We start from the raw sequence: 24,516 nt of genomic DNA, 5'->3' as shown, positions 1-24,516 counted from the left end.
AGCACACCGAGCTTCCCTCAGCATTTGGCTACGGGTGCCACCCGAAAGGTGAGCCTGTAACTGCAGTGACTGCAGGTCAGCAGTGGACAACAGTGGGTCAGGATGATGGGTTTCAGAATAAGAACAATAAAGATGGGGAAATGGATTGACTTCAGCATTAGACCTCTGAACCAATGAAATTAAATGCAATATAAATGCCTGCAGGTTTAAGCCAAGTAAAATGAGCCCATTCCCAACCATCACTGGTCGAGTCCATGCTCACACTACTGAAACTCTCCCCTCGTCCAGGGCTTACTGAACCATATGGGCTATCGCATTTCTCATTGGGGAGTCACTTTCTATTTTAAACCACCTTTTTTGCTCACTGTAACACAGATATTCAACCCAAACTGGGACAGTCATTCCTACCTGGGCTAGTGATTTTGATCAGATTTGCAAATGTCTTGGTGGCAATCATTAATAGATGTGATTACTCTCATCCACACAGACATGAATCCAAACCAACTTTCTTTTACAGTAAGATAATGTGGTTTTTCAAAAACTAGGGTTTCCTTCTTTGCTATCATTTTAACCACCTTGAAACAGACATTTCCTTGGGTTCTCATCTCCACTGCTTTCCTTTCCACCATTCCTGAGTTCAGGAGGAAAAGGGCTAGGCAAATTTAGTTCCTACCACCTCACCCCTCCTTTATCTAAGCCATCACAACTTTTTGTGAAGTTTATCTCTGGGAAGAACTTAAGTGTTTCCACCCACCCACCTACCCTATTACCTTCCAAGAAGTTATGGTCAGGAGCAGTGAAGGCTTTCTTCCCATCTTACCCCAAACCCAGTAATCACATGACTACAAATTCCAGTATTTTTACTGAGGGTTATTGTGATGACAGACCTCACTTTTGGCAAGGGTGAAGCATGGAAGTTTTACTTACAAATATTTTGTCCATATTCCCCTTCAAACTGGCCCAGTTTCAGGTGATTTTAGCTTAGCTAAACTCACAAAGCACCAAAGCACATAATGGATTGTTATTTAGTTTCATAATCAGTAATTGGCCATGATTTCTGGCAGTTAACTAGTCCACCAACCCAAGCAACCCAATATTTAAGTCCCAAGTAGCTACTCTAAGGGGCTAGGGAAGCACACACACAAATACTGGGCTCTGACTGATGCCTGGATGACTCCCACAAGTGAGGTATGTCTAACTACACATAATACACGCTTCAAAAGATAGGCCAACAAAGCCTCAGCTTTTTATTTCACCAACTAGTATTTCTGATTCTCTGATGCTGCACTTTAAAATCTTCAGAGTCCCTAGAAACAGCATTCAGACTTCCTATATCCAGAGAAAAGGGTCTAGAAGCCAGGAGAGGTCAGGCCCCAAGCTGTTTTCCAGTGAGAAACATGGAAGACCTTTCTCTGCAAGTCTATGTCAGTTTTTAACTTAACTGAAATGCCTTTATGCTCTCCACCATCCCCCAACCTTTTTCCACGGGATCTATGACAGGAAAACACTCATCTTTCACATATATAATTCCATGGGATTGGGGGGGGGGGAACGTTATACAGGCACCAGCCAAAATTTTATTCAGCCAGAAAATGACTTTTGACTCAGTTTAATGGCAAAGAGATGTGCAAAACCACAATGAGTGTCCTGGCTTTTCCTTGAGGTGAGCTGGATGGGATTTTTTTAATGGAAGCATTGCCGTTAAGAAAGGCAGATTAAGTTCTATAAAAAATAAAGTTGCTCCTATCTCCATGAGTAGTATATAAGCTGCTTCCAAGAATCCAGGGATGTTCACATCCCACACCTCATCCAGTCATGGCCAATTCTTCATGCACAGCTACATAGGAAGCATAAAACCCTTTTGTGAACTTTTTTTTTTTTTTTTTTGGTGGGGGGAGGGCTTGGGAAAGATGTAAGATGGGTTTTTTTTTTTTAATTCCCTCCCACCACCAAAAACTATGTATCTACACACACACTCAGACACACATACATACCCAATTTTAAGAAAGTTTTTCTTCCCTATGACTACAAGATCCCAGCATCCAGCTTCCCTCAGGGTGAGAGACAAAGCCTATTAATTGCCCAGATCTGCTGTACCAACATACTGTATAAGGCTCCTGTGTGGTATCACAGACAGAAAGGGCAGGGGCAGATGGAGTGGATACTCAGGGGGGATTTGCTTTTTGTCTTAAATCCACTCTATTCGGCAACACTTTTAGGTCCAAGGGCTGGGAGAGGCTCTGTAGGCAGGATGTGGTGGAGGACCTGATGGTCCCAGCCCACTGTGGTAAGGAGGGAGTGATTGAGTGGGGACCAAGTAGCATCTCTCACAAAGTCTCTGTGGGCTCGGCTTCTAAACCTAGAAGAGAAAAAAGGAAAGTCTGGGCATGAGGAGAGACAAGAGGAAAAAGCAGACTTGGAGAAGAGAGAATCCAACACAACCAGGGCACCTTCCTGGATGTGTGACACAAACTTCACCATATGCGTGGCCTTGTCACCACGACAGCAATGTAGTTATCCACAGAGAACTTCATCAATCATTCAATCCAGTGCCCTCATTCCATAAAGAAATGGTGGCTAAAGCAAGGGGAGAAATACGGGCCAGGATCAGAGAGCAAATCATGGCTCTCTTGGTGAGAAGGAAGTATTAATTCCGGTACTGGGTTTGCTGCCTTTCACCCCACAGCACGTCGCATATCATGTATGTGTTCTTTATGTGAAAAGGGTAGTCCTTTTCTGCACCTGATCTTAGCCAAAAGGCCAAGAAGTGATGGGTCCCTTTCTGGAGATGGCTAGATCACCAGACTTGGAAATCCCACCTACCACCACACCCCTCCTTACCAGGGACAGAGCTGGCTGTGAGTCAGCCCCAGGAACAGGAAGACAGTCAGTGTCCCCGGACTCCCACCACCCGGTCCCTTTGAATGAGACCGTGCACTCTGATGAAGACAGAAAGGACCCAGCCACCCACAGCTCTTCTCCCCGATTCCTGACCACAGGATCCCACTTCACACTTACACCTCAGAGAGGCCGGAGTCCAGCACGGCGAGTGAGCAGTCTTCACTGACAGAGGCCAGGAAGGGGGTGCTAGAACAAGGGGAGGGTTATGACTGGTAAAGCCATGGTCCCAAGATGAATCCTGCCTGGTCCAGCCCCCACCTCCCACCTAAAAGTGACCCAGAGGAGGTGGCCCGATCCCCACCCTGGGTTAAGGTCTGGCTACCACTTGAGTCCACATTACAAGTTCCAGGGAAAGAGGAGGGAAATGGAATAAGCCAGGGTGGATAATCATCCTGGCGGCCAACTACCCCATCTGGTCCTCCCTGCAGTTTCAGCAAGAACCCAGAAACTTTCCCAACCACACAGTCTCAGAAGCACACAATATTAATCATTTTGGGTGTTGAGCAGGAAGAGGATCTTATTTTAGCCCTGTGCAGGCAGAAACCAAACTACCCAAAAAAGGACTATGGTCTTCAGAGATCATCAGCTTCTGAAACCTCAGCCAGAGCACCATCTGCTTTAAGGAATGACCTAATCAGCTGATGCTCTGCAAACATAAGCATGCCCCAGCACTGTTCCATTCATACCCATCAGGCTCCTGGGGACAAAGGACAGTACCTGTGTGGGGAGAATACCAGCCCAGTGACACACTGGGAGTGCACAGCTGAGCTGAGGGCACACCTTGCACTCTTGGAGTCCACAAGGGAGACGGTCCCACTCTCATCACCTAGAGAAAAGAGGAAGCCCATCACAGTGGATAAGAACATAGGCCCTGGAGTCAGCCAGACCTGGATCTGAATGCCAGGTCCTCAACCTTACACGAGCTAACCACTCTGAGCATCAGTTTCTTCTTTTGTCAAATAGGGTAATTAGTCACTGGTGATTGTGAAAATGAACAAGGTGGTTATTATTTTAACTAACTATGTCATCACATGTACAGCGTGGCAGCTATGAGAGTACAGGAGTTATTCCTACTCTCCAACAGAATGCCCTATTTGGCAATCCACTTGTTTTGTGGTCCACTGACTTCTGGCCATGCCCAGAATACAGGAGCTGGAGGACACAATCAGGAGTCAAATCTAAAAAGTCATCATGTTTTCCCAAGTCAAACTAAACCCACTCTTGGATCATCCCACCCTTCCCACTGGTATAATTCACATAATGCCCAAGCATGTTGCTGAGACCGAGCAGCTAGGGCGTCATGCATTATGGGGTCAGCGTGCTCTCATCCTCCCCCTTCCCAGAGTCAAATGCTATGGGACAGGCTGCCTTACCAAAGACAAAGACTTCACTCTGCTGTGGATGCCAAGCCAGGGAGGTAGGAAGGTAGCCAGAGGCAGTACAGCCTGCAATGAGAGAAGAGGGATCTGAAATGAGACTCAGAGCCCAGCTCTGTGAAGGAGCTTCTCCTACAAAGTCACTCCAAATCCCAGAAACACCTTTATTCACCTTCCCAAACCCTGCTAAGGCAGTTGTGTCCCTGCCCTTGACCCTCACACCCTCATTTATCCTTTGGCCCCCTGCCCTTTCTTGACACAAGTCACATGCAGGTTTCAGGCATAAAGCGTGACAGCAACAATTCTGGCCCCTTTACGCACCCATCCCAGAAATGTAAAGTCAATCAGTCACCCACAAACCAAGCCTTCCTCTTGGTACCCACTGCACAAAATGCAATCAACAGAGCCTCAGTGGGGAAAGAAGTGATTATGTCCCATATGTCACACTGACTGAGCATCTGGTGACTCTGCTTCTGTCTCTGGCCAAGGAAGCCTCTTCCAGGTGGGTTCCTAGGACCACCCTCCCACCACTGGCTCTCAGACTCACCCATCTGTGATGCTGGCTTAGGACAGCGGGTATCCCAGAGTAAAATTCTGTTGTCCTAGAAGAACAGAAAAAGAGCTTCATAACCCAAAAAGCAGCTGCTGGCCAAGTCTCCACACTAGACTTGTGGCCAGAGGGTTCAAGTGTGGTCAGGAAGTAGGGAGGGAAGGAAAGGCTGTATCTCACCTCACTGCATGAAAGGAACATGGAATCCTTGTGGGGGGAGGCCGCGACACAGGTGACCTGCCCGGAGTGAGCTGTGAAGGAGAAAGGGAGGTATGACAGAGCAGAAGCTGGAGGCATTACTACCGCACAGCCCAGATACGACCCAGGGAGGTGTAAGAAAAGGGCCTTATCTCATGATGCAATTTAAACAAATTTTTGTGAGAGATTTTGAATTAGACAAAACCTAAAAGATGATGTTGATGGAGTTCTAAAACTTACAAAGGCTTGGGGAAGAAAATGAATTAGTAAAGAAAAGGAAAGAAAAATTAGGGGCTAAGCAAGAAGAGTGAAGGAATTTACATTCCAGAATAGCAATTCTCATACAATAGTAACCACACACCTCCAGATAACATACAGACACTTTCAAAGGAGGTCTGCACACTGAAACATTTGCTGAAATTGACTGAGAAGCTGCCAGGGTCTGCCAGTGCCCCTTTCCTGCTTCCACTTTCACACCCCCCTTCTCTCAGTTGTAGAAGGGACGCACACCTCTCACCCACCCCACATCGCGCCCTGGTACAATGCCCAGGTGTCAAAAACCTAAGGTATTAAACCAAAGAGGCTTTTCTTTTTTTCTTTTCTTTTTTTGCCAAAGAGCAAAAAAAAGAGCATCCGGGTAAAATTCAGTGCAGGGGCTGGCCTTGCTTCATCCTACCACAAACGCTAGAGTGATTCTGGGACTTATCTCTGTTTCTGTCTAACAATGAAAATTTTGAAAACCATGGCAGATGGTTGTCATAAGGACATATCTGACAGGCTGAACCGAACTTAAAAATGAAGTGAGACTTTTTCTAATAGAAAGTTAGGTCTAACTCGGCCAGCTGGCCTAACAATGCAGGTTGGTTTTTAGCCAGTTAGGTTACTTGGTAGACATTTTGCAGAGATTGAAGGGGCTTAATCTGCTAATCCAGTGCACAATAATGATATGGCCAGAAAGTACCTCCCTTGCAACTACTTAAACTTAAATTGGATGCCAATTAAAAAATAGGTGAAAGGGTAGTTTTTTGAGAATTTTTCAGGAGGCCTACATGGTAAAAAACTTTGAAGATCACTGTTATTTGTTATTACAGGCTGTGGAAACCACATACTATTTAGCTAGACTACCTGAGATAGTCTGAATATGGCTCTGCCCGACAGGAGACGTAATCAAACCACCTCTCACAGTTCTTTCCTAGCCCTAGCATCCACGGAAAGCCACACAATGAAAAGGAATTGATTGCTCACTTGAAAGCAAAGCTCAGAAATAAGCACCATGGTGGGGGGGAATACAAAAGATAGAATAAGTGGTTCCTCTGCCCTCAAGGGATCTGCAATTCAGTGGGGGGCAATAAGACAGAACTACAAAGAATTAATGAAAAAAGATGAATGGAGGAAGTGCTGAAAGAGTTAGGGCAGAGCAGGAAAAAAAATCCCTCATAGGCCTAAGAAACAAAAGGCATGTGTATTAGATGCTAGGTCGGCAATTTAACATTGTTTGACCATTCAGGAGTCTCAGACCCTGAAGGAGTTTGTGATTTTTGCTTTGGCACATATGTGAACCATACACTTTGCAGTTAGAATTGGCAGGGAATGGCGCTTAGGCATTGAGGGAACCAGGTGTTCATCCAACATCTACATCTCTTGGCCACACACACACATTAATGCTCCAGGTATTATCTTTATGAAGAATGGCTCCCCGAATAAAGTCAGCGGCTACCACTATTAATGAAATTGAGTAAAAGGAAAAAAAAAGTAACATTAATAGAAAGTGATAGCTCTCGCCAGAAAAAGAGAAATTTTATGGAGGTGAATATTCAAAAGTTCAAGATTCACAAGTCTCAGGGTTTATTCTTGGAGAATGTCAAGGACCTCCTGTGATCCGGTTCAATTAGAGCAGTATGTCTGAAGGGGTTGTGACAGAAGGGCTTGAATGCCATGACAAGAAAATGGGATATTAACCCACAAGCAACATGAACCACAAAAGATGAGGGACTGCAGATGGAGAGAGGAGGTAACTGCCACCATCTGTGCTAAATAAAACCTGAAAGCAAAAGGGAGCATCAGAAGTGGAAAGGGAAATCACTGACCAAGTGGAAAAAGACTCCAAAGAACTCAGGGACCCACTGATCATGAGGAAGCAGCAAAGGCAAAAAAGGACTGAGAGCTGGAGTCTCATGTGGCCAAGAAGATGGTGAAGCCATTACCAGAAATAGGGAAATTGAAAAGGTAATGGATAGATATTAGGGCCTGACTATAGTTTTGGAAGGAAACTATCAGGCAGAAGGGCAAGGAACTGTTTTCCCTGATATCTAAAGTTCAAAGAGCCCAAGGGGAGAATAAAAACAAAACAGCTAAGGCCAGAACTAAAAAGAATGTGCACTTACCCCGGTATGAGCTCAGTACCATCTGCTGGGCAAGGTCCCAAACCTTGATGCTAAGAAGCAAAAGGAAAGAGATTCTTAATTTTGACCTGGAGTATCTACATAAAAACACGTGTTCAAACAAGAACTTTCTTTAACTGACATGACCTATGTCATTGTCTACTGGGCTTCTGCTAAGCCCTATTCACAATGGATTGTTGTATCTCTAGAAATGTTGTAGATATGTCATAATTAATAACCGTGTTCTTACAGTGAGGCTAACAGGAGAGTAAAGACACCCAAAAGAGGTCTAAGATGCAAAGCAATGAGCATAAGCACCCACCAGAAATCTTTGCTACCGCTGACAGCTTGTGTGCCAGAGCTCAGGACACTGACTGTAGACACAATGTCATCATGCTCATACTTGCAGAACTTGCTGACAATGAGTGTCTCGTTCTCATCCAGCTCCCACAATTCAACAGCACCTGTTGGGAGTGGGGAGAAAGTTGAGGAAAATGAGTGTGGATTACACTAATACAGTAAGTCACTCTACGATTCAAGTGAGTCCACTGTCACTAAACTAACAAAGTAACCTATTACTATAAAAGCAAAACCCATTATTACTAGAGGATTTAGCTTATTTCCAAGCCATCTGGCTTTACGCTGGCATTACTGTTTTCTTAATAACAGTCCAGACAATTAAGCAGTGAAAGCTTCTAGGAAGACAGGGAAAGATGGAATGGCTGGCAAAATCCATTATCTGGCTTCTTTGAGAAAACACTGGAAAATAAGTCCCAAGAGACAAGGATAAAGTCTCAACAATCTGTGTAGCATACAGTCTGGTGTAGTTAAATCTTTCCAATTGCTTGGACATTAGTATTTGTTGAACAATTTGAATAAATGCCCTGGAGCTTCTTTAGAAATGTTGTGAATAACTGAATGTCTTGCACAGTGACAGCTTAAGTACAGAGAACCCTCCAAAAGTTGTCTTAAGTAGGTAGTGCTCAAGCTCAACCGTCAGAAAGGTTCAGTCTTTAATGTTCCACTTATCCTTCCATGCAATGCCTGCCGATATCCAAATTACTGATTTTTTTTTTAAACTCCAAAGACTCCATTGCTGAACCTGACTTTCAGAACAAACAAAGCGGAACGAAGACATTTAAACAGAAGAAAATGGAAGGAAATGGAAAGAGACAGCACAGATTGACCTAAGCATCATCTTTAAGATCAAGATCATCCTTGGTCTGGGTTGAGGGGGTGATACTGGGAAGGTTATAGGGAAGAAAAATGGTTCCAATTCACTTCCTAATTTTGGGTACTCTACAAATTCAGAGAAACTTCTCTAGTAACAAACTATAGAAATGATCCCTGAAAGTATAGTCTTTCACTTTCTAATTTTGTTAGAAATTCTCATGAGGCAATTTGGAATCTCGGAAACGTTATTTTGCCGCTACACAAGAGCTCTCCTTCGGGCCAACACCCTCAAGCTCCCCCCAAGCACTGAGTATGGGAAATTAAAGATTGAACCCGGTTCGATCTGTACCCCATCGTCCATCCCACCTGTGGGGTTGTGGAGAAAGTGACTCACCTGAATCGGAAGCCACTAAGATACCTCTGTCCCCAACCCAAGTGAGGTCAGCCACTCCGGCCTCCGTCTGGACTCCAGCGGAGCAGAAGCCTTCGTTGGGGGCGGCACAAGGGTCCTTGAACAGCCAGAGGGAGCCAGCCCAGCAGCGGCCACTCAGGCTGGAGGCCCCGAGCAGGAGCGCCCCATCTAAAGGAAGTACAAGCTGTCAGCGCGGGAGGAGTGAAAGGGCTCGTCTCCATGGTGACCGCACAGACCGGCACGCGGGCCGAGTCTGGATCTGAGCTCAGGAACCCGGGGCAAGGGTGGGGACTGAATTAAGAGACGCGAGGCAGGGGTCGGGAAGGCATGCGGGGCGGGGGCGGGCTGGAAAGGCCAGTCCCGGGAAAGGGCAACCCGAGCCAGGGTGAGGGAGCCCCCAGGCCCGGGATCTCGGCTCACCGGACCGATACCGCGCAGCCTCCAACTGCCGTTCCATACAAGCGGGCGCATTAGGGGGAAGGTTCCACTCGCGGACTGCCGGGGGCACTAGGGGGGGCGGGGTTTCCTTCCGCATCTCCACGGTTCCAGCTCCAACCTAGACCCAAACTGGACGCCCGCCCGAGATACGGTACCCGCAGCCCCACGTGGTGCCTCTCTGGGCCTCCGCCCCTCTCCACAGGCTCCAGCCACTCTACATCTCGCGAGAATTGCTTCTACGGTTCCATTCCGCGGTCGGCAGCGGCCCTCTGGCAAAAAGTTCTCCGCCTTCCGCGCGTCTTATCGCGAGAAAAACAGTACGCGGCTAAGTCAGTGGACAGAGGGCACAATGCTCTCTTCTCGCGAGACTTGTGAGCGACCATCTTGCTCCCACCCCTGACAGAGTGTCTCGTCCGGGTCACTGGGACGCAGAGCGTACTGTGCGGACCCTTTTGACCATGCTGTCCCGGGTGGTTTTTTCTGCGGCCGCTGCAGCGGGTGAGAAATCTGGACCCTGGTCGGGGCCATCAGAGTGACTGCAAAGGAGTGTGTCTAGGGTAACTGGAGGAAGTGGGAGGAAAGGGGGTGTAGAAAGGCGCGGCAAGACTTGGGCCTGAGTGGGGAATTAATTACGCCGCTCGCAAGGGGCGCGCGTGGGGGTCTCGGGGTACTGGAGAGAGAGGTGCATGGCCTTAGTGGGCGGGCTCCGCGGGGACTCGGAAGGGACAGTCCGGATTTCACCTTGACCTTGCTGACCTGAGCGTTGTTTATGTGCAGCCCCCTGTCTGAAGAACGCAGCCCTTCTCGGTCCAGGGTAAGTAAGAGGGGTGTAATACCGCCCTTCGTCCTTGTTTTGTCACTTCATTTCACTTCTGTGTAACCCCGTCTTAGCTTTAGGCCCGAAATTACCCTTCTTTAGGTAATTTTGAAAGGCTTAAAGCTTCATTGAAACTGCCCGGAACGTTGTCTGGTCATCTTCTGGCAAAGACTAAGAGGGTTATGTGATGTGTTCTAACTAAACTGGAAGTTGGTTTTGGTGTCTTCTAAGCCCCGCCCCTTTCCCTTGTGACCTTCGTCTGGACTTAGCTGCCAAGGCTACAGAGCCGCGGGAATCGGAATTTCTAGATTGCATACCCAGAAGCAAGTTTTATTAAATAAAATATTGAAGCATGTTGTTTTTAGTCTCTCTCCCAGATTCCGACTTTTACTGCTAGATCGTAAGAGTCAGAGAAATTCATTGATTCAGTCAATCTTACCTTGCCACTTACATAACAAAAGATAGAAAAATGAGTAAGGCTAACCTGCGTTCCCTGGAGCTCAGTCTCCGAGAGGAGGCAGCTATAGATAGTAGTGGTTTAGAGCAAAGACTGTAAAGCTAGAGTTACACCTGGTTCCTCCACATACAGGCTGTTTCCTCCTCGGCAAAATGGAGATAATAGTACATTATGGTTAGGAGAACCAAGAGACTTAATTCCTGCAAAACTCTAAAAGCAGCACTGGATATATAGTATGTGCTCAGTGTTGACATCTGTTATTAATGTTTCATAAATCATGTTAGTTTTCTTTGGACTTTGTCTTTTTGCTTCCATACTTAAACCTAAATCTTGTGAAAATTTGACAACTATTTTTGCCTTGAAAAAAATGGCTTTTAATTCATTTATAATTAATTTTTGTGTGTGCAGTAAAGTGAGACTACAGTCGCTCCCACCTTACAGAGAAAAAAGATTCCATACATATAGGTAAACAATTTTAATAGAAGTCATAAACAAAATAATTACATATATAAGATAAGAGGAACATACTCGATTTCTCTTGTTTCACATTCCATATCTAATACATCAGCAAGGCCCTTCCTCCAAATTATATATGGACTTGTTACCACTCTTCCACTACCAGTGCTACTGAAGTATGAACCACTGTCAACTTTCTCCTGGTCTGTTTCAGCAGCCTCTTAACTAGTCTCCTTGCATCTCTGTTCTTGTCGCATTATAGCCCATTCTCCTAGTAGCTGTAGGGATTACATGAGCTCCCAACACCAACAAAACCCTCCAGAGCTCCTTGTCTCACTGAAATAAAATCCAAAGTTAACATAACCCAGAAGGCCCAACATGAATTGATCTCCTCCTATCTCTTAATTTATCTCCTTATATTCTCTTTTTGGCTTCACTCTCTAGCCAAAGCTGTTGCTGTGAAAAGCTTATTGTTGCTCAGAATCTTTGTACTTGCTCTCCTCTTTTTCCCCCAGGTCATTGACTTAGATGTCATCTGACCTCACATCAAAAAAGACTTTTACCATTCATTGCTCCTTAGCACCTACCTTACCCCATTTTTCTTCGTAGACTTTCAGCTACCTGAAGTTGTGTATAGACATGCGCACTAACACTTTCCACAACTCCACTAGAATGTGAAGGCTGGGACTTGTCTGCTCGTTGCTATGCTCTCAGCACCTGCCATAAGGGTGAATGAATGTAAGACTGGGGAGACCTATATTTAAAAGGATATGCTTGGGGCGCCTGGGTGGCTCAGTGGGTTAAAGCCTCTGCCTTCAGCTCAGGTCATGATCCCAGAGTCCTGGGATCGAGCCCCGCATTGGGCTCTCTGCTTAGCAGGAAGCCTGCTTCCTCCTCTCTCTCTCTCTCTCTCTCTGCCTGCCTCTCTGCCTACTTGTGATCTCTGTCAAATAAATAAATAAATAAAATCTTTTAAAAAAATATGCTTGAGATGCTTTGAAGGCTGGTTGGGCTTAGCAGCCATTTAGTGAAAGTCATTTCAGGCAGAAGGAGCAGCATGAGGCATGTTTTTGGGGGTTTTTGTTTGTTATTCTCGAGAGCTGTAAGTAGTTCCATATGGCTAGAGGATAGGAAAATGAAGAAAAAGGAGGATTTAAAATACGTGTCATGTATACTATGTTAAGGAGTTTGTTTCCTGTAAGCAGGATAGCCTGTTGAAGAGCTTTAAAGTCAACTTTGCATTTTAAGAACATTGGCATTAGTGTAGAGGGGCTGGGTTTAAAGGGGTATTTGTTGAGAAGCGGGAATACCAGGTTTTGGATTAAGTAGTTTAGGCCAGAAATAATCAGGGCTTGAACTATGACAGCCAGTTCGGGAGAGGATTTGAGTTGGCCTAAAGCAAGTTCTCTAGTTCTGTGAGTTAAATCAGTGGTCCTTGGAGCACCTGGGTAGCTCAGTTGGTTGAGCATGCGATTCTTGATCTCAGCTCCTGTCTCAACTCAGGGTCTTGAGTTCAAGCCCCATGTTGGGCTCCACATTGGGCATGGAACTTACTTAAAAAATAAAAAAGAGGTGCCTGGGTGGTTCAGTGGGTTAAGTGTCTGCATTTGTCTCTGGTCATGATCCTGGGGTCGTAGGATCCAGCCCTACATCAGGCTCTCTTCTCAGCAGGAAGCCTGCTCCTCCCTCTCCCTCTACCTGCCACTCCCCCTGCTTGTGTTCTCTCTTTCTCTGTCAAATAAATTAAAATCTTTATAAAAATAATTGAATAAATAAGGGTGCTTGGGTGGCTCAGTCTTTGAGCATCTGCCTTCGGCTCAGGTCATGATCCTGGGGTACGGGATTGTGCCCCACATTGGGCTCCCTGCTGAATGGGAGGCCTGATTCTCCCCCTCCTGCTCCCCCTTCTTATGTTCCGTCTCTCCCTGTCTCTCTGTCAAATAAATAAAAATCATTAAAAAACGAAAAGAAAAAAAATTGAATAAATAAATCAGTGGTTCTCATTCCAGAACAGTATTGCCCTCCAGGGGACATTTGGCAATGTCTGAAGACATTTTTGGTTGTCACCACTGGGGCGGGTGGGGGTGGGGGGGAGATGCTGACTGGCATTTAGTGGCATAAAGGCCATGGAGATGCTGCTGATCACTACAGTGTACACAACAGCCTTCCACAGCAACAAAAATTGTCTGTAGTGATGAGGTTGAGAAACCCTGATTTAAGTGAAAGAATCTTGAACATGATTCCTAAATAACAAAACTTGGTGGGCTAGCTAATATATTAGGAGGCAAAAATAATCCTCAAAAACTAAAAGAATCAAACCAAAATGAATGAAATAATATAAATTCTTACAGTTTGAAGGGATAGAGGTAGAGTGGGGATGTGTGGGACAAAAACATACTGAGAATTTGAAGGAGACTGAGCTTGACAGCATATATAAAAAAGACTAGAGGATTTTATTTCATCAGAATTTTAATGAGCTATCACTCACTGTGCTGTAACTACTAAAAGTTAAGTCTTGGGCTGTTGGACTATGCGAATAGTTTACAAATCCACAGTAATAGTACAATAGTTCAAGCTCAGTAATTAGCAAGTTCTCAATACATATTTGTAGAATGAATGAATTGGTGAAGCTGTAGTTAGAGTGATTATGTTCTGTATACCTCATTGTAGTAAACAAAACCAGACAGCCCCTTGTGGACAGTCAGGATTGTGAGAGAACAGATGTTTAACCCAGATCACGGGCATTGTGTATGTTACATAGAAAAATAAAATTAGAACTAATGGATAGAGGTGTCAAGTATGTACACAGCAGTTCAGAACATAAGTAGAGCTACCCAACACTGGAAAGGCCTGTTTCACACTGTGGTTAGTTAGCACCCCATCACAGATTATACTCAAAAAGGCCGAAGTTCTGGCCTTCAGGGTGCTCACAACTCAGTGAATACGTAATAGCCAATTGCTTACATAGAACTTTATTGTATGCTTAGCACCATTCAAAGCACTTTACCTAAAATCCTCCCAGCAACCCTATAAAATCATATTCTTTATTCGCATTTTACCTAGAGAAAGCTGCGATTACAGAAGCTTCATCTACTTGCTCAAGTGACTGGTGTAGGATTTCAACCCAGATAATCTGTCTGCAAAGTCTACATTCTTATATATTGTAATTCTAATAATAAACATGTAAAGTGCTAGACGGATGACTTAGACCTGCAGAATAGCCTTTAATTTTGTCTAATTGCTACCCGTAGGGTATTGCAGGCAACAAGGATCTTCCACACAGGGCAGCCAAGTCTTGCCCCTGTACCACCTCTTCCTGAGCATGGAGGAAAAGTTCGTTTGGGCCTGATTCCCGAAGAATTCTTTCAGTTCCTTTATCCCAAAACTGGTGTAACAGGTAAGCATTTGCCCCGTGTTTGATAGTATGTTTAGGTGGTATAGCTTATGTTTACCTAGGATTTTAGTGGTCTCTTACCTCTTCCACTTACACACAAAAATGAAGTCAGCAGTAAATTGTGGAAGTAATTCAGTGGAACAGTTGTGACTTGGTTGCCCTAACTTGTCTATGAAGTAAAGTAGTTGGGATCTTAACTTGATTTTATAACATTTGTTGGTACACACATCCACTGAATGCCTGCTCTGTGCCAGGTACTCTTCTGGGCATACAGTGGCGAGCTGAGGTGGCTGCCATCACAGAACACATGTTCTGTCATAGGATAGACAATAAAGAAATGAGTAACTGTATGATAGATTGTCAGGTAGTGGAAAGAGCTGTGGGTTAAAATAAAGCTAGGTAAGACAGTAGAGGTTATTATATTCTATATATAAGTAGAAAACACATTGAGCCATATTTATCAGTTTTTTCCCTTTTAAGAAGGCATACACTATTCTGAAATCTTACATTTTTTATAATGCAATCTGCCTTCACTTACAGTATTTAATCCTCACAGCAGTCCTGTAAGAGATTTTTATTACCAAGAATAACTAGAAAATAAAGAGTTTGCTGAGATTTAGTCTCTCTTTGGTGACTGGGTTGGACTTAAATCCAGGTTCTCCAGTTCAATATTCTTTTATGGCATCCATTGCCTTTCTTGCTCCAACTACTGCTGTGACTAGGAAACACTGGAAACCAAGGTGGTGGTTTTCTGTTTTTTTTTAACCCTCCAGGGAGTGGCCGAAAAGAACATTTCTGTAACTGAAATTGCAAGAAACATTAGGGTCCTCAGATCCCCATAGAAGATTAAAAAAAAAAAAATGTTACCTATGATAGGCTTTTTTTGCAAGTTCACAGTTAAAATTTTTAATTTATGTTCAAATTTATGTAATGGAGGCAAATTTTAAAAAGAGCTGTTGCAACTTTTTATGGAAAACTGGATAAAATACGTTTGAAACTGTTAATGCTTTTTATTCCTGTAAAACATCGTAACATCCTTTGGTACTTGTGTTGCTCAGAAACACTGTACAATGCTGCCCTTTAGGGAGCAGTTTTGTCTTTGCCAGTATCTTCTGAGGCACAACATCATGGTGTCCTTTAAGAGCTCACAGCCTGGTTAAAGAAGATAGTTATATTTGAAGCATTATAATTAGGCATTATAGGAATTGAGAATCCTGATAATTGAATTCATCCCTTTACATATATACTACTTTCTTTTTTTTTTTAAGATTTTTATTTATTTATCTGACAGATCACAAGTAGGCAGAGCAGCAGGCAGAGAGAGAGAGGGAGAAGCAGGCTCTCCACTGAGCAGAGAGTCCGATGCGGGGCTCGATCCCAGGACCCTGGGACCACGACCTGAGCCAAAGGCAGAGGCTTAACCCTCTGAGCCACCCAGGCGCCCCTATATACTACTTTCTGTTAAGGTTTTTTTGTTTGTTTTCTTGCTTGCTTATTTCCAGTGTCAGGTAGGCAGGAATGGATAAATTTTATCCTGACCAGTGTTCCCATATTAGTATATTTTGCCGCACAAATTACTTGAGCTGTTGTGCCAGGCACTCTGCATACCTTATTTCTCAGTTTCATCGATCCTGTGAAGAAAGTATGGTTCGCATTTTACCGATGAGGAAACTAAACCTCAGAGGTACTTGCTTAGTTCCTTCTGTGTTGCAGAGCCAGATTTCCTGGAGTCCAGATCCTTTTTTTTTTTCCACCCTACCATGCTGCTCCTCAGTGCAGGGTTATTTATAAATCCAGCTACTCTGAATCATTACATAACACCTTCAACTAATCAAATGTAGAACTTCCTTTTTTTCTTTTTTCTTTTAAAGATTTTATTTATTTGACAGAGATCACAAGTAGGCAGAGAGAGAAGAAGGGAAACAGGCTCCCCACTGAGCAGAGAGCCCGACTTGGGGCTTGATCCCAGGACCCTGGGATCATGACCTGAGCTGAAGGCAGAGGCTTTAACCCACTGAGCCACCCAGGCGCCCCCAAATGTAGAACTTTCTGTCTTTCCTTTCAGATATAGTATATCCATCATAAAATAACTTTTCCTTCTTTCAGGACCGTATGTGCTTGGAACTGGACTTATCCTGTATTTTCTGTCCAAAGAAATATATGTGATTACTGCAGAGACCTTCTCTGCCATATCAACAATAGGGTTGCTTATCTTTGTAGCTAAAAAATATGGTGCCTCTATTGGAGAATTTGCTGATAAACTCAATGAGGTAAGCACTGCAAACCTGATTTCTCATTTTAGACAGTATTAAAAGCATCAGTACCATCAAGTGATATTTCTGATGTTAATGTTAGGGGACAAGCATATAGAAATGAATCTAATTACAATGATTAAAATTATAGAGTGTTAATGTTGGTTACTAATTTGAGATACATTTTTTTGAATCTATAAAGCTTTGTCCAGTTTTTCCATAGTTGTGTTCATTCGACAAGATAATGCATAGCTATTATGAGCAATTATTTTTAAGGATTTGTGCATTTCTGCCTGTATGTGTATGTGCTTCTTCATGAGTGTTTTCACAAACGAGGAATATAACTTTGAGAAAGCATAGGAATGAAGCTGTTTTTATTACTCTTAATGCTTTTGCTGATCTTTTTTGTAAAATAATTGCAGCAAAAAATTGCCCAACTAGAAGAGGCAAAACAGGCTTCCATCAAACAGATCCAGGATGCGATTGATATGGAGAAGTCACAGCAGGCACTGGTTGACAAGCGCCATTACCTTTTTGATGTCCAGAGGGTAGGTTTCAGAACCTTCTAAGGAAAATAAAGTTACTCATTTTTGTGCATTTAAGATAAAAATTAGAATTTTATGAGGAGTGGTTGAATATCTTGAGCATAGTTTGTTTAGAAATGAGATTCAGGTGGGGCTTGGCAATTACAGCTATTTAGGTGTTTAATATCTACCAAGTAGATAAATAGTTACTCTAAAATTAGAATGAAAGCTATAAAAGAACATATTTTGGATCCACACAGAAGGAAAGTAGCCATTAAATTATAGCTGACTAAAAAATGATACTGTCTAGGGCCATAGGTGAAATATTCAGGTATGCTTGCTATGAGGAAGTCTGAGACCTTACATTCCAGTTCACAAAGCAAATTCAGTAACTGTAAAGCTTTTTACCATGGTCAAGGCATCATTAGATTCTAAAATACTTCATTTCTGAAACATTTTTAGGAATATGCTCAAGTATTTTTGTTTTAACAATCACATTGTTATTTACTTTGAGCCCCTGCTTTATCCTGATATTTATAGTGAGATGCCCTTATATTGAAATTTTGTGTTACAGAAGTGCATATGAAATGAAAAGTGAGATGCTAAGGTAAAGTATCTGAAATAGTAAAGATCTAGGCCAGTATTTCTTAGTGTGGTTTTAGTATCACATGTATCAGTCCTCTTTGGTGCAGGTTTATGGACCCAGGCCAAGACTTGTATGCTCAGAACCACTGTTAGAAGCTACCTAAGAATCGATATTTTTAAAAACAGATCCCTAAAGATTCTTAAGCACATAAATGTTTGAAAACCTCAGGAAACTTTAAAACCTCTCCATATATATTTAGGTTTCAACCAGAGAATGCTTCCTATCTCATACATGATATATACACACAAAATCTGACTTTCCAAGATGTATCTCTTTAATAAGAATCATATGGTAGTCTTTACCTTTTTACTTACTTATGAAATATTTAATGACTCGATTGAGCTTTTCCTGTATAGAGACTCTGATCAAGGCAGGTGTTTGGGAATAAAAGAAAAGTCTGCTTTCATGGAGTCTGCCTTCTAGCCAGGGGCTGAGAGGATAGAAGATAATTGAGCAGATAGGAATGTCAGTGATAATGAGTGCTGTGTAGAACAACAAACTAGGAAAGGAAAAGAGATTTTAGAAGAAGGGAGTTACTTTTAATGGGCAGTCTAGAAAGACCACTAATTTGTTACTTGAACAGATTTCTGAAGAAGTATTGGTGGAAGCTCTGTGGACTTGTGGGGAAACAGTATTATAGCAGAGGGAGGAAAAATTGTAAGGGCCCTAAACCTGGAAATTAATTTGGTATAGTCAAGGAGTAGTAAGGAGACCAGTATAATTGAAGCAGAATGGGTGAGGAGGAGAAAAGAAATTAAAGAGTGGTCAGGGGCTAGATTGGGTCAAGTCTTAACAGCGTTCTTTGTGGACTGTGATCTTTCCTCTGAGTAAGGAAGTCATTGAAGCTTTAAGCAGAGGAGTAACACGATCTCACTTGCCTTGATGCAAATAGCCTTTGGTCTTGTAGCATTGGCTTGAAATGCCTACAAGTTAGTGAAGTAGAGTTGTTAGGTGTAGACCATTGGATATAGGAGTTTAGAATTTATGAGGAGAAGTCCAGAATTCTAGGCTGGAGATTTGGGAGTCATAAGCTGACAGGTTGTACTTAAAGTTATAAGACATGGTGGGGTAGAACCAGTGAAAACAAGGACAGTTCCAATGAGTAGTCATCCTAGTTATGGTCAGGAAATAAAGGGCTTACAAATTTGCCATGGATTTAACAACATGGAAGTTCTTGGTAACCTTGGTAAGGGCTGTTTTAGGAAGTAATGGGAGTTGGTTGAAGAAAATGTGGAAGGGAAGAAATTGGAGTCAGTATAGACAACTGTCAAAATTGTCAAGGAGTTTTACTGTAATGGTAGGAAAAGGAATTAGTTGCTAGGAGGGGAGGATATAGGAATCAAGAGCTTTTTGTAAAGGATGGAAAGTATAGTTACATGTTAGTGTCTGATAAAAGGAGAGAGAAAAATTGATGCAGAAAAAAGGGAGAGAGATTTGCTGGAGTAATGCCCTTCAGTAGGCCAGAGGGCTTGGAGTATAATGTGCAGGTGCCAGGGCTGGCATCAATAGCTCAGCTGTAGTTACAGAAGGAAGGCAAAGTACACAAGTATGGATTCAGACTGGTTTACATGGTGTAAGAAGTTTGTAGAAGCTCTTTTACTGCTCCCCTTTCTTGGTGAACTAGGTTGAAGGTCATATGCTGAGAGTGAAAGTAGTCGAGGAGATAGCAGAGATGTAGGAGAAAAAAGACCAGGAGGATGAATGGACTAAAGAAATGTACTTAGAGGTATTAAGGGCCTCCTTGAGATTAAAACAGGCAAACCTGTGAAGATTCTCATTACAGACTAGAAGATAACATCCCTGTCACTGTTATTAAATCGATATTTTCCTGGAGATAGTAGCTGAATTTGAGAGTATCAACATAATTATTAAAATAATAACCAAATTCAGTCAGGTGTCTAGGTACACCGTTAATATCTGATAAGCAAAATCTGTACCCTTCCATATACAAATAGCAGTCAGTTAGGCAATACACTGGAAGAAGATAAACTGTATAGGAAAAGATGCCTTGAGTAAACTTCACTAGAAATGTGTAGAGTTTCTACTTCAAAAAACATAACAATGCTTGTGAGGTATAACGTTCTAAGAGCCTTGTTCTTAGATTGGAAGGCTCAGTGTTATAAAGACATCAGTTCTCCCTACTTCAATCTTTACATTTAACACATTCCTAGAAGGAAAATAACTAATAGCCTGAAAGGGAGGGGATGTTGGGACTTGGACAAATTGATTATTAGTTAAAAAAAGAAAGACTATCCAGGAATATTTTGAAAAAGAGAAGTAATAAATGGTCTTGCCAAATATGAAAACCCATTATAAGATTATAAGGAGTTGTAAATAGTATGGTGCAGTACATGAATGGAAAGTCAGTGTGGCACAGTAGAGGAGAAGATCTAGAGATCCAGTTAAATGCTAAGAACGCTAACGCAGTGTAGATGTGGCAGTTCCGTTGTAGAGGGGATAGAATTGGCACCTGTGTAGACACAGCTTTGGTTTCCTACCTTTCACTTTCTACTAAAATAAATTTCAAATGAATTAAAGATCTTTATAAGAAATGAAGTCATAAGGTAGAAAAAGAGAACACAAAAAAATACCTTTGGAGTTGACAGAGCTTTTCTAATAAAGATAAAAAAATCCAGAAACTTAATGGTGACAGATGTTAACTAGGCTTACTGTGGTGGTCGTCTCACAGTGTATATGAAATGTTGGATCTATGCTAAACACCTGAAATTATACCTCAGTTTATAAAAATTTTAAATTACACCTCAGTTTTTAAGAAGTCGATGGATCAAGATGTGTCACACACACACACAATAGAGTATTGCTGAGCCCTCAGAAGGAATGAAACCTTGCCATTTGCAACAATATGGATGGAGCTGGAGAGTATTGTGCTAAGTGAAATAAATCAGAAAAAGAAAAATACCATATGATTTCACTCATGGAATTTAAGAAACAAAACAAATGAACATGGGGGAAAAAAAAGAGGCAAACCAAGAAACAGACTCTTAACTGTAGATAACAAACTGATGGTCACAGAGGGGTGGTGGGTAGGGGCGGGATGAAATGGGTGATGGGAATTAAGGAATGCACTTGCTACAATGAGCATTGGGTGTTGTATGGAAGTGTTGCACTGTATTCTACACTGAAACTAATAATTACACTGTATGTTAACAAACTGGAATTTAAATAACTTGGAAGAGAAAAAAAATAAAAATTAAAAAAAACCTAGAAACTATAAGGAAAAGTTGTTAAATCGATCTCAGGAAAGTTTTACATGTAAAAATGATCATACACTAAGTTAAATGACAAACTGGGAAGAATATGTTTGTTCCATGTGACACAAAAGGGTAGTTACCTTAGGAGAGACCAACATCCCAGTAGAAAACTAGGCATAGGGCACAGACCATTCATAAGTAAATAAATGTAAGTGGTTTCTGAATATGTAAATGTCCTTAGATAATGACATTATAATTCCTATTTTTTCTACTTACGAGAATAGAGTAAAAGGTTTGATAAGTGTCATTGGTCAGGGTTTGAAGTAATAGGCATTTGTGTTACTGGTAGGAGAATGAAGTGTAGTTCAGCTTTATGTGGAATGTGACAATATTAATCACAGTTTAAGAGCATGAGTTTTATAGCCTGGCTCCTTGTATTTGGATCTTGACTTCACAATTTATCATCTCTGTGACTTTCAGTGAGTTCCTTAGCTTCTGCTTCAGTTTCTTTGATGTAAAATGGATATAATAATAGCAACTATCCAATAGTATGATTATAAGACTTAGCTGAATTGACACAGTTTTTAGAATATAGTAGGTACTATATTGAGTACATGTTATTATTACAGCAGTTTTTTTTGTTGTTGTTAACTTTGTTTTTTATTTATTTTAAAGATTTTATTTATTAGAGAGAGAGCATGAGCGGGGTGGGGAGGGGCAGAGGGAGAAGCAGACTCCCCACTGAGCAGGGAGCCCAGCAGGGGGCTGGATCCCAGCGTAACCTGTGCTGAAGGCAGACGCTTAACCAACTTAGCCACCCAGCCACCCCATTTATAGCAAGTATTTACATATAAGTGCAGAGCCATACAGAACAGATGCAGCATTATTTCTGGTAGAAAAAATTAGAAGCAATGTAATGTATTAATAGAGTTCAGCTAAATGAACTCTGGATTATGGGACACCAGTGTAGTAGAATTCAGGTAACTTAAAATTGTGGTGGGTCTAGATGTCATAATTAGTAAAAGTGATGTGTGTGCGTGGGTATGTGTGCATGCCTGCCTATACCTGTATTTTGTTTACTGAATATTTTTGGGAGAGAATACAAGAAATTCAGGAAGACAGTGGCCTGTGGGTGGATGAGAGGAAACTCACTGTATGTACTTTTAAGTATATTTTTACCATCTGCTATTAGAATTTATTTACCACATTCATCTCTTACCTGTTTGTATTAAAAAAAATAATTTATCATAAAATACAAGAAAGTGGTGAGGTATATTCTAATCGCAGAATCCACAGAGTGGAAGTGATCCTTCAGTGATGCAAAGTTTTTCATTGGTTCTGAATTTTGCTTCAGAATAACATTGCTATGGCACTGGAGCTTACTTACCGGGAGCGGCTGCACAGGGTATACAGGGAGGTGAAGAATCGCCTGGACTATCACATCTCTGTGCAGAACATGATGCGTCGAAAGGAACAAGAGCACATGATAAACTGGGTGGAGAAGCATGTGGTGCAGAGCATCTCTGCACAGCAGGTACGTGGTGTTCGGAAGCTTCTGGAGTTGTATTGGTTTCTCTTAATGGGCCCCTGCTGTTGCTCTCTTAGGATAGGAATAGCTGGCAAGGAGTCTTTAGCCTAGAGATGATGGGGTTGCCCTGGTTCATTGTGGGTAGTGGTAACGTGGAAGATGCTGCAAGCTACGTCGTTGGTGGCTTTCCTCTTCCTCACAATGTGGTCTCCACTCCAGAGGGTCTCTCACTGTCTGAGACAGTGGCAGATAATTGAGAACACTGATGGTGGCACACTTGTACTCAAGTTCCATCACGTGGGAAACGCTAACCAACATAGTTCATTGCTCTGTACAGCAGACTGGATAAAACTATTTCTGAGTCCCTTCCATTCCCTAATTCCATGATCTCCACTCTGTTTCCTCTTCCCAGCTGCTTACGTTGTTGCTCTTGAACAGAAAAGAAATGTTTTTTTTATTACTTACCTTAATTTGTTTTCCTTTTTAAAGATTATATATATATTTTTTTATTAGGATTTGATTTCTTCTTTCCCAGATACATGAAATATATAGGCATTTCTGATCATTTTCTGTATAGACTTCAAGGATTAGAAGAACAGGGTCTACCAACATTTAGTGAATTTTTTTTTTCAGTAAATCATCTTACCTAAAAATAACATAATTGAGAAATGGGGAAAAGATCTTATAACAGGAGCTGTCATTTAGAATTACAGTATTTATACCTACTTCTGTTATTTGGAGAGATCTAACTAGAGTTCTCTTTCCTTATCATAGGAAAAGGAGACAATTGCCAAGTGCATTGCAGATCTAAAGCTGCTTGCAAAGAAGGCTCAAGCACAGCCAGTTCTGTAAATGCATCTATCCCAGTGGAGACAGCTAGAAGCAATTGACTGAAGAAACTAGTCCATGTGATTGAATCTTTCTGTATTGCTGTCTACTGAAGTTACACTTGACCTTCCCTAAAAATGGAAAGTTTGTTTCATATAGTGAGAGAATTAAAACAATCTGTTGGTCAACGAGATGTTTCTCATCCTTCCATGATCACTTTTGAATGAGCAGTTTGCTTTTAATAAAATTTGTTGATGGCTAACGATTACCAAGCTATAGTTTAAATCTGTAATTAATTCTACCATCTTGCACTGTGTGATAGTTGAAACTAGGTTTTTCAGGTTGCATAATACTCTGAAATATTTTAACATCATATGGCTAAAAATTAAACACATCATTGAACTGATGTTTTAGTGGTAAGCTGTTTCTGGCTACTGACAAGTTAGAGGAAATTTAAAGCTCTTTATTATTAAAATAACTAAAGGAAATGTGTATCAAATCACATTGGCTTTATTATTTTAGTATGTCTGTAGAATATATTACAGACCCGATATGTCATAAAATTAAAGAGTCCAGCAGATATGTCAGAAAATTCTGCCCTTCCATAGGCTTGTTTGCATTTAATTTTCCCATACTTATATACTTATAATTCTCCCATATTTATATACTTACATATAATACATAGGGATGTACTTATAAACAAAGGGCAACTTACATAATAGGAAATATTTGAAAATGTGTACCTTTTGGGTAACTGCTATTTTTCTGGCTTCCTAGGATTTTAATTTATGTAACACCAATGTCGGGTCAGTATTTATTGATAGCTAATGTATTTGTCTGCTACAGAAATCAGATTGACATCTTTATTGTTATTAAAGAGATTTTGCTAGGGTCGGCAGAAGTGTTCCAAATTATTTAACAAAGGACTTATAAATACCTAGTTTGTGCTAAGCACCATCCTTCACTAGTGATA

General features: G+C 41.9%; 2 protein-coding genes across 2 annotated transcripts; one reads left to right on the top strand and one right to left on the bottom strand.

Moving 5' to 3' along the window:
- Positions 1 to 1,593: 1,593 nt before the first annotated feature.
- Positions 1,594 to 9,736, bottom strand: WDR77 (WD repeat domain 77). Its single transcript, XM_080801610.1, has 10 exons — positions 9,412 to 9,736; positions 8,974 to 9,159; positions 7,729 to 7,870; positions 7,410 to 7,459; positions 5,008 to 5,078; positions 4,825 to 4,879; positions 4,275 to 4,346; positions 3,619 to 3,727; positions 3,019 to 3,087; positions 1,594 to 2,359 (listed from the first exon to the last, which is right to left on the bottom strand). Exons 1-10 carry the CDS (start codon positions 9,524 to 9,526, stop codon positions 2,200 to 2,202), a joined length of 1,029 nt encoding a protein of 342 aa, XP_080657736.1. The 5' UTR covers positions 9,527 to 9,736; the 3' UTR covers positions 1,594 to 2,199.
- On the top strand, positions 9,676 to 23,815 carry ATP5PB (ATP synthase peripheral stalk-membrane subunit b). Its single transcript, XM_080801622.1, has 7 exons — positions 9,676 to 9,927; positions 10,207 to 10,243; positions 14,411 to 14,556; positions 16,660 to 16,823; positions 17,228 to 17,353; positions 22,542 to 22,721; positions 23,490 to 23,815. Exons 1-7 carry the CDS (start codon positions 9,888 to 9,890, stop codon positions 23,565 to 23,567), a joined length of 771 nt encoding a protein of 256 aa, XP_080657748.1. The 5' UTR covers positions 9,676 to 9,887; the 3' UTR covers positions 23,568 to 23,815.
- The last annotated feature ends 701 nt before the right edge of the window (positions 23,816 to 24,516 follow it).

This window comes from Martes martes (genome assembly GCF_963455335.1).
Source record: "Martes martes genome assembly, chromosome: 4".
In the NCBI taxonomy this organism is placed as follows: domain Eukaryota; kingdom Metazoa; phylum Chordata; class Mammalia; order Carnivora; family Mustelidae; genus Martes; species Martes martes.
Note: the sequence above shows the minus strand (reverse complement) of the source record. Positions and strands in the feature narration are given on the sequence as shown.